The following is a 10297-nucleotide window of genomic DNA, read 5'->3' as shown; positions in this document are numbered from 1 at the left end:
TCCTTCCATCGTGCTAGAGGGGATTTGAAATCATTACACAAATTACTGAATAATGTGTTTAGCTATTTATGGTCCAGCCTCACTAAAAAATGTAATAGTATACAATATTATAATCAGACCTTAAAAGTACAACAAAGCTGCTAAAAAATTCCAAGGCTACTAGGAGTCTCAGAGTGTAAAGAGTCTTACATCATTGCTAGGGAAGAAACATAGCATATTCATTGTTAGCAAAGCATCAGCCCTCTATTTAAAAATTAGTTCCCAAATGTCAGTGTCCTTAAGGCAAGTCATTACTCTTTGAAGGAAACATATTTTATGTCTGTAGGTAACAGGATCAAACCACACATCAGTGTTCATTAAACGTGTGTCCATGAAATAGAGAGCAAGACACAAGGCAAAAAGTTGTTGTATGAATATTTTAAGAACTGTTTTCTCAGAAACTCCTAAGAAATATTTTCATTTTCTGAAAACCTTAGTAAAGCACTTGAGATAAAGTGGTAAGTGAGAGGGGCTGCAGAAAAAAATACAAAATTGTTAGTTACACTATCATAGGTACTAAAAAAAATACATAAATAAGCATCAGTTTGCCATATTAAAAATGATATCATATTAACTATGACCTTTAAGGAGAGTCCATAGTACTTTATAAAAGAGTCAAACTACATTAATTTTCTTTCATTTCCATTGAAATATAATCCAGAATGTGATTCATAGCTACCTTCTACATGCACACATGAACACAGCCATTTATCAGCTTTGATTTCCTATTGTACAGCTGGACATAGCATTCCAAATCATAGCTTAAATTCTTGTCAAATCAAAAATTACATTGCCAATGTTTAGTCCCTGAGGTTTCTCCAGTGTCAAGGTGAAAGGAAGCTCCCTACCTCTCTTTTTTTGTTTTGCATATATTCTTTAAACACAAAAGGAAAAAGTATACAGCAATTTTTCTAGTTTCCATTCCCAACAATTTAGGTTGTCTCCCTGTAGCATCTGTAGCTTATCAGATGCAATTTATGGTACAAGCAAGCCAGCTACCCAGTACATATTGAATTCTTTCAAATAGCAGTAAAAAAAAAATATTAAAAAAAAAAAAACTTACTCCAAATAATTTAAACTTTAGTTGTAAATTTTTTTTTGATGTAATTTTTTTTTAAATCAAAAATTGATCAAACTCAGGTCCTAAAGCCATGAAGACACATTACTTTTGTGGTAGTATTTAGCCTTAGATGGAGTTTACCACCCACTTTGGGCTGCATTCCCAAGCAACCCGACTCCCAGAAGACCCGAGTCTGACTCTGAGGCTCCAAGTCCACCGGACAAGCCTCCGGCCTGCTCCCCTGCCCTGGATCCTGCGGCGGGCCTCCGGGAAGGGTCTGCCCTGCCCGACGGAGCTGCCCAAGCCTCCCCGGGGCGGCAGGGCCCAGCAGAAGCCTGCCTTCGGACTCCCAGGGTTACTGCTACAACCAGTGCGTGAAGTCGGTGGAGCAGGCTCCGAATCTACTGGGCAAGCCTCTGGCCTGCTCCCCTGCCCTGGAGCCAAAATAGTGGTCCTGCCACAAAAAGACAGCACTATCAAATATTTCCCCCATGGCAAAAAGGCTGCCTCCAGCTGATGGTGGTGGCTACCTCAATGACAGTCATGTGGGGGTCAGGGGGACAAAGAAGCAATCCCTTATCAGTTCTTGGCTGGGAGGACACCTCTGAAGCCAATTTATAGCAATCTAGCCAAAAGAGATTGTGTATATGTGTACAGCTCCATACTGCTTAATTTTTGTTCTGCTTTGCATGAACATAAGCCCAAGGTCCAGCTTTTTTTTATTTTAAGAAAGTTGTGTTGATCAACATTGGTAATAAAACATCAGGGTCTAAGTAGTCCAGTGGTATATTCAACAGAGTTAGTCTATATGCAATACAAAGAAGATGCAAAAATTGAATTCTCTTTACTTTCTTCTCTGAAACAGGCTCACACATACAGTAACATCTTATATTGTTCATATGTATAAGAAGTTTCCAAATATACCTCTTGCAACTGCAAAGACATATGTCCCAGTTGGTTTTGGCGGCTTTCCACCAGCTGCCTTTCTGCGCGCATTTCTTGTTCCATCTCCTGGAGTCTTCTCTCTACCCGTTCTGACACCTTAAAAAAAAACAGACCACCATTAGAATATTTGACCACTTCCAAAAATAATGTATAGGGAATCTTTTACAATATACATGTGAGAAGTATGGTAAGGTATTTTGGTTTTTTGGGTTTTTTAAATAAAATCTAGAAGTTCACAGAAAAATAGCTACTTCTATAAACATTCTTGCTTATAATCAAAAGATTGAAAATGGAATATGACCTGTTCTCTTACCAGTCTCCCTCTCCAAACAACCAGTTCAGAATATGGCTCATATTAGAACACAAGACCCTTGGATTCTATACTCATCTTTACCAGTAGCCTGATTATGATTTGGGAATGACCCCTACCTCCTCTGTAAAGCATTCCAAAATCTTCATATGGAAAGCTGTTTATGTGCATTATCAGCAATTTTTTCACAGTCTAACAATCCTCACCATCAGAACCAGAACCAGCACTAATATGAATGAACTACTAATTTGTTTAATAATCTGCTTACCTCTTAAATGTGCAGCAACTCAGATTAAAACCAAAAACAGGAATAGTCTGTAGCACCTTCAATCCACTAGCAAACAGCACCCTCTAGTGGATTATGTGAATCAAGCAAATGCAACAAAAACTGATGACCAACGACAACACAGGATGTTTTGATTGTTCTTTATCAACAGGATTTGAGAGAGAAATGTGGGGCCTGGTACAGTCTGATGGAGAGGATTTAGTTGCACCCTGGCAAAGATATTCCCAATTGACCATGCCTCCAACATTTAAATCTGTAGCATTATAACTAATGAATCCTTTCTTTTTTTTACCAGAGGTCTGCTATGAATAATGTATAACAGGTAGGAAGATCCATTACAGAAATATAGTAATATTTGCATGTCAGTATTTTACAGTGAACAATGAAACATCTCTGAATTGTTTCCCAGTTCTTCCCCTCAAAGAAAGAGCTGCTTCGGGAGGAAAGACACTTGCTCTGCATCAAAGCAAATGACAAATCCAAAGAAAACAACAGAGATATTAAAAGTCAGAATGAACTTAATGCTTGGGATGCCTATAGAACCACAGTTAAGGATTCATTTACTATTCTGCAACTACAGAATTATGTAGCACTTTTAGGTTTATTTTAGTGAAAGGGCCTATTGGGTTTTGCAAAAAGGTAATTTTTGCAGTGAATTCTTCAAGGTCTTTTTTTGTTCGTTTGTTTTTGGAAGATCACAGGAAAGTAGGGCTGGAAGGGACCTCATAAAAGGTCATCTAATCTAGCTCCTGCTCAAGGCAGTATCATCTCTGACTAGTCAATATCATATCCAGTCTGTATTTATGTATGTAATTATTTCATCCCAAGTGCAGGACTTTACACTTGTCCTTGTTGTCCTAGAGCTGTCTCCTTTGGCCACAGAGAAAAAGTCCATGTCCATCCTCTCTATAAATCACCCTTCAGGTAGTTGAAGACAGTTATCAAATCCTCCCTCAGTCTTTCCTTCTGTAAACTAATCAGTCCACATCCTTCCTGATGTGTGGGACCCAACACTGGACCAGAGTACCCAGGTGAGACCTCACAAGTGCTAACTAGAGTGGAAAAATCACCTCCCTTGACACAACCCAATATGCAGTTGGACTTCTTTGCAACAAGAAAACACCGGTGGCTCACATTCAGTTTAAGGTCCACTCTGACACCCCAGGTGATAGGCAACACATAGGGTGCGCATGGGGAGGGGGCATATGCCTCCCCTGAAATTGGCCCTCTTTGGCCAGGATGTGGAGAGCCCCGGCTGCTGCCCCCCTCAAGAAGCACTGGCAGCACTTCTGGTTTAGCCGGTGGCACTTCTGGTTTGCTGCTGGCGCTTCTACGGTCAGCAATTGCCCGCTGAAGGACCTCCCCACCGGTCAGCGCTTGGCCACTGGTGCCCCTGCCAGAACCAGGAGGCACCAGTCACTCATACACCCCAGGTACTTCTCTGCAGAACTGCAGGCTAGCCAGTCATTCCGCAGTCTGTATTTGTGCACTTGTCCTTGTTGAATTTAATTTGGTTGGTTGTGGACTATAACAGGGAGCCAAAGGCTGCTGTTACTTTAAGAGAGTGCAGCAGGCTAAGCTGCCAGTGTAGGGCTGCAACAGAGAAGCACAGGCTGGCTTTTAAATAAAGGGAAAACTCCTGTGTGTGGTTGGGGAGCCACATGAAAGGAAGGAGCAGGGCTCTGAGGCATATTACCCAGGGCCTGAGGCAGAGGAGACAGTATGGCCCTGCATGCTGCAGGGAGAATTGCTCCCAGGGAACATGGTTGTAAGGAAATAGGCCCACAAAAACCCAAGCTACCCAAGAGAGCAAGACCAAGACTAAGACTGAGACAGTTAAGAGGGAAGTAGAGCTTGCAATGGGATACTGACCCAGACTGGGGGTGAACTTTACTTGGAAACAGTTTGCTTATATGTCTGTTATGCTTAAATTTCAAATTGGACATCAGATTGGCCAGATGTGACCTGTTCTTGGTGAATCCATGCTGGCTGTTTTGATTCCTTTGTTCTCTTCTAGGTGCTTCACAATAAATTCCTCAAAGACCTTCTCTATGATCTTTGCAGGTATCAAAGTCAGACTGACTAGTCTGCAATACTCCAGATCAGGGACAGGCAAAATATGGCCTACCAGGCCATTCTATTCGGCCTGCAGGGCCCCTAAAAAAATTGAGAAATTTAATATTTATCTGCCTCTGGCTTGCTCTCAAAGATGACAGGAGCCAAGGGCAGTAGGACCCAGGGGAAGCTGGTGGCAGGATCAAGCAGCCGCAGCAGCAAGACCCACCCAGCCCCACCCCCAGCTGGAAGCCTCTGCCTAGCGGAGGCATCTGGCCTGGGACCCTAGGGCTGTTCCTGCCTTCCTCTGCCAGAAAGAGAAATTTAAATTGGGGCAGGGGGAGGGCCACAGGCAATCGCCCCAGTCCTCAGGGTCAGGCTGGGCCTGCTCCTGCGGTCTCAGCACTGCAGCCTGGAACCATGCGGTGCCTCGGCTTCGGCAGACACAAAAGGTGGCAGACACAAAAGGTGGTTTTGCTATAGCTTTTGTTTCAGAGGGTGTTTCTCTGCTCAGCTGTGTGGGACCACTGATGAGCTCCAGCTGAACAAAGAGGTGGCACCCTTTGAAATAAAAACTAGAACAAACAACTTCACCACTCATCTTTACTTCAACAGCCTGCTGTGAACTAAGAACATTTCAAGCCACTGGAAACAAATGATCTAGATTCTAATGCACTTACTACACTATATTATATAGTACTAATCCCATGCCCTCGGGGATTCTGCTGCTAACTTGCAGGAAAGATTTTTGCCTTCTTTTGAATGTATTACTAGGATTCTTTCACATTCCTATGAAGCATGGATACTGAATTGGGAGACTGGCAAGTGTTCACTACTACAGTTGGGAGACTGGCAAGTGTTCAGTGAAACCTCTTAGGTTCTTAGCTGGTTCATCTCACAGATAATTCTATTATTAAATTTGAAGTAAAGAAAAAATATTCTATGAGGTGAAACTGGGATGGCTTTTTCATTTGGGGGAGTACTGTTCACTTCCTAGGATCATCTGGGCATATTTTAGATAAATTCTCAGCCAGTGAAGAAGTCCAAAACACTAGCAGTGCCCTTGGTCTCCCTTGCTCTCTTCCTGTGGTCTGCTGTAATTTTTTGAAAGTCTAGAGTTTTTCTTCTAAATATCCTAATTTTGTTAGTGGAATGTCAATGGATGTTGGAGAAGAGGGCTATGGCTATTTTGCATAAGAGCGGGGAAAGAATGAATTCTCTTCTAGATGCATCTTACATACATGTCTGTTGCATGGATACCTGCAATTGCTGGAGACTGGAATCTAAACCTCACATTGTACCTTCTTATCCTATGTTCCTAAAACAGGATTTTAGTACTAACCTTCCTTTTACAGGAAATGAAGAGTAATTGTTATGATATTATCAGATTACTAAATCACAAATCTTATTTTGTTTTATGTTTTTTAAATAGGAAAAAGTTAAAATCTAGTTTGGTGATACTATTTAAAGAAGGAAGCTTTGCATATTTTTACCCATTCTTATCTATTGTTTCTGCACATTGCATCTAAGAAGAGAACTCTAGATTTACAGGAAAGAAAATGCACGATTTGGGTTCGGCTAAAGGTTCTTCTTACCATCAACTCTGAAGAGCAAAAAACAACACATTCAACTATATGATAAATATGGCTTTGTAACTGATGCACTGACATAAAATTTAGGAGACCCAAACTGAATTCATAGCTTAGCCACAAATTTCCCATGAGACCTTGGGCAAATCATCTAGTCTCCCGTTGCCTTAAACGTCCCCCCAGTAACCTGGGAATACTACTACTTCCCTTCCTCTCAGAGCATATTAAAAAGACAAACTCATTCATGTTTGTCAGGTGCGTAGACATTAAGGGACTAGGACAATTAGAAAAAGGACAGTTAGAAAAAATGTACCTGATCTCCTTGAGCCACTAGAAAACTGCTTATACATAATGGAATGTCTTGAAAGAAATCCACCAATCAACAACAGCATTAGCTCATCTCAGTATCTCACATTCTCTGTAGGTCTCTTCCTTTTTGCTTCATTATTAAGGGAGATTTTCACTGACTGAGATTAGCTATTTTGAAGATTTCAACCTACTGCTCCTTAGTCCCTTCCTACAGCTGAGCTCCTCTTTACATGAAATCAGTTGCTTATTAACTATAAAATTGTGATAACTGATGACTCTAGATGAAGAGGAAAGAACAGAGAAACTGCGTACATGGTGTAGAGGAGGGAGGGAATCGAAGTTGGTTTTTATTTAAATATGCCTTAATTTTTTAAAGGGTGTAAAAAGAAAGGCCTTTGCACTAAAAGCGCAAGATTTTTCAAAACGATATTTTCCAAAGTCTAAGCAACTTTTTAAATGAAAAATTACTGTACACAGCAGTTGAGAATTAGTGAACACACTAAAGGGCTACTTTAGAGCAAAGGAAACCATACTACACGGGTCAAAGTTTCTTTTGAAGGGAAATTCAAGATATACCGATCAATATGTATTTCTGCATTTCTAAAGCAAAAGATAAAATTCTAAGATTAAATCATCTGGTGACTTTATGCTTGCTGTGATTTTTTAAGTTATTGCTTGCTATTGTAAAAGCTGCTAGAATTGCATCTATGCTTGGCATTACCTGGTTAAAGGAGTTGCTGAAGTCCAAATAAATTAGAAATACTATATTCACTTTGCCTCGATAATCAGTTCTCTTTTAAAGACTGAAGGTTAACTCAAAGCATGTTCTTCCTTAGGTAAAACCATGTTGCACTGTATTACATTTTTTTTCATTTATCTCCATGTCTTTTAATTATTCATTCCTTCAAAATTTGGTCTAAAACCTTGCATACTACTAAGGTCACTCTGCCCTTTTTTCCTAAGTATAGGTACAATATTTGCTGCTGTCCAGTCACACAGTACCAGCCACAATTTCAGAGACTTACTAGAGCACTAAAAATGCCTTGCTACTGGACTTGGCAAATTAACTCAGATGTTAACATCTCAAAAGCTAGGCGGTCACGCTTAACACTTGATGTAAGCAACACAGAAAATATTTAGTTCTGTTTATCGCAGTATTTCAATTCATGATGGCTGGCCAGGCTTCTCAACAGCTTTACATTGGTATGAAAAAGATGGAAAGCATGAATATGCCTTGCAGTCCCTATAGGAAAGGGTCCTATGGATGGGAGAACAACCCAAAGAATAGTTATGGGGAATCTAGACATCATCAAAAGAATTGAACAATTTCAGGGCTTCACTATGCCCTCCTGCAGCCTCCAGGTAGGAGACTAGAGTGTATGACTGTCATGCATATCAAACAACACAACAGAGGAGGATGAATATATTCCCCACTGACAGTGAATGGAAAGAAATATTCTAGACACTGAGAATTCTGCCATACTTGGATTTTATTGGGAGGCAGCACACAAGGGGCAATGAAAACATCTTTTTTGTAGCTTCTTGATTAGTTTGCTAAGAAAAGGAAGATTGTAAATGGGGCAGCAATACATGAAGGCGCTGCCACTGACTGTAAGTTTCTTCAGCAATGGGAAGGCTAAATCCATGTTTTAAAATGAGGTTAGAATTCTTTCTAAAGGAGTTAGTCATAGTCTCTTATTAGAAGCCATAAATAATCTGTATTTCCTTTCACCAGGCACAAATTAAACTATCAGTCACAAGAGGTAAGCAGTAGTATTTTGTGGATAGGCATTCACTACTTGTATGAAAAAGCTGTGTGAGAATACCAAAAACGGAGTCATTGAGTTTCTAGTCACTAAAACATCAGGACAGACTGCAAGCTCTTGCAGTAGAGAGAGTATATTTCCATTTATAAAGTAAACAACAATTAACAACAAGAATAAGCAATTCCAAAAGGAGTGTTCTAACTCCTTGCTAATGCATAGGGATCCTGGTTTTCTCTGTTTAAAAATCACAAATTATCCAATTTAAAAAAGAAATTTGTGTAAATTCTCTGACATTAAAACTTAAGATCCATGATTAAAAGCAATGCTGATAGACAGATATCAACTGAACACAGTGTTTTATTGATATACTTACAAGTTTAAAGCAGTTTGGAAGCCTACCAGTGCCTCAATCACAAAAAAAAATAAATTTTAAGTACCTATACATTTTGGTATTTGATGTTGGGTTTTTTACCATGGAAAATCAGAGCTCCCCCTGCCCCCTTTGCTCACCAGGACATAGGTCCAGGTCTCTCACTCCCAAGCCACAGCCTCCCAGCCCCACTGATGCCCTTTACCCCCCACCCACAGCCTCCCGCTCCCCAGCAGAGGCCTCCAGCTACCACAGCTACAGGGCCAGGGACCTGAGTCTGCATCTTCCTGTACCCCACAGCAGTGCACAAGCCCCAGCTGCCTCCAGCAGGAGGTGGTGGCTGCCGTGGCAGAGCAGAACGTGGGGCCTGACCTCCCCTCTCCATGGCTGGCACAGCCTGAGCAGTGCCCTCCAGATTTGTGAGTGGGCCAGGGATGGATGTGGGCAGCCTGCTATGGGCTTGGGCTCCCCGCTTCAAAGCCTCCAGGGCCCAGAGAGAAGGACCCAGAGTGGCAGAACAGGGCAGAGCCAGGCAAGGAGGCTTGTTGCTGCCCCCGCAAGTGCCGCACCACCCTGGGAAGCACCCCATGCCTACCCAGCAACAGAAGGGGACAACTCCAAGCCACCACCCCCATTGCTGCTGGGCGGGCAAAGGGCATGCCACTGGGGTGGTCCAGGGCTTGCGGGGGTGGCACAAGCCTCCCTGCCCTGCTCTGCCCTGCCACACCAGGTCCTGCCTGCTTGGAGTCTCAATCCCTGCCCTGCCAGACTTACCAGTTGGAGCTGCTCTCTAGGCTGCCTGGCAGCCATGTGTATGCATGAGTGCACACGTGCACATGACACCCCCTGCCTGACCACCCTCCTCCCCCAGCCCCTTGAAGGCTGGAACTCTGCCAGGATGCATACAGCTCTATGCAAAAAGTGGAAAATCTGTGTGTTTCTCTGTTAAAGTGAAAAATCCATAGTTTTTTTCCATTTTTCCATGGGAAATGGAAAACCCAGATCCCTGCTAATGAGTCAACTTATATATCAGGAATTTATAAATTTCATATTTTATTCGTCCCTAGTATCCAGATTTGCCCTCAGAGTAAAAGAATGTAACAGAAGTCTGGCTTAGAAGATGTAAATATTTATGCTTTGGCTTGTTTTTCAGTTTTGTTCTTAGATGAAGATATGTCAAGGATGCCAACTTTTTTTCTAAAATCTGACTTAAATGAGCATTCTGGAAGAAACATTCTAAGGATAAAGAATGCTAAATAGAGAACTAAACAATACAGACAAAAATGGAATACAGCTTTAGAGATGCTAGAAGCAAAGAACTGGCTTAAAAATGAAGTCTTGAGAGTATATGTAAAGATCTCCAGAAAACCTACTTCCTTCCTTTTTGATCATCCTAAATAGCCCTGAGTCAGAACAATCTTTTCAGCCTAAGAGTTCATCATGACCTCTGGATTTTATCAAAAGTGCTCACAGCACAATCAGTGATTCACTGAAGAGTACAAAGAAATCTAACATTCACCCTGGCAGCACTGTGATGGCCAGAACCAGAGGGATTAATAAGCAATAAA

General features: G+C 41.6%; 1 protein-coding gene across 1 annotated transcript in view; it reads right to left on the bottom strand.

The window, feature by feature from the left end:
* CEP128 (centrosomal protein 128) overlaps positions 1-10297 on the bottom strand; it is a 249572-nt gene that overhangs the window by 181540 nt on the left and 57735 nt on the right. Inside the window, exon 8 of the mRNA XM_019518700.1 lies at positions 2024-2140. Coding sequence (XP_019374245.1) covers positions 2024-2140 — 117 coding nt within the window. The remainder of the gene's footprint in view (positions 1-2023; positions 2141-10297) is intronic.

Source organism: Gavialis gangeticus, unplaced genomic scaffold (genome assembly GCF_001723915.1).
Source record: "Gavialis gangeticus isolate Ggan-Ray unplaced genomic scaffold, GavGan_comp1, whole genome shotgun sequence".
In the NCBI taxonomy this organism is placed as follows: domain Eukaryota; kingdom Metazoa; phylum Chordata; order Crocodylia; family Gavialidae; genus Gavialis; species Gavialis gangeticus.
This window is presented reverse-complemented; position numbering and strand designations above follow the sequence as displayed.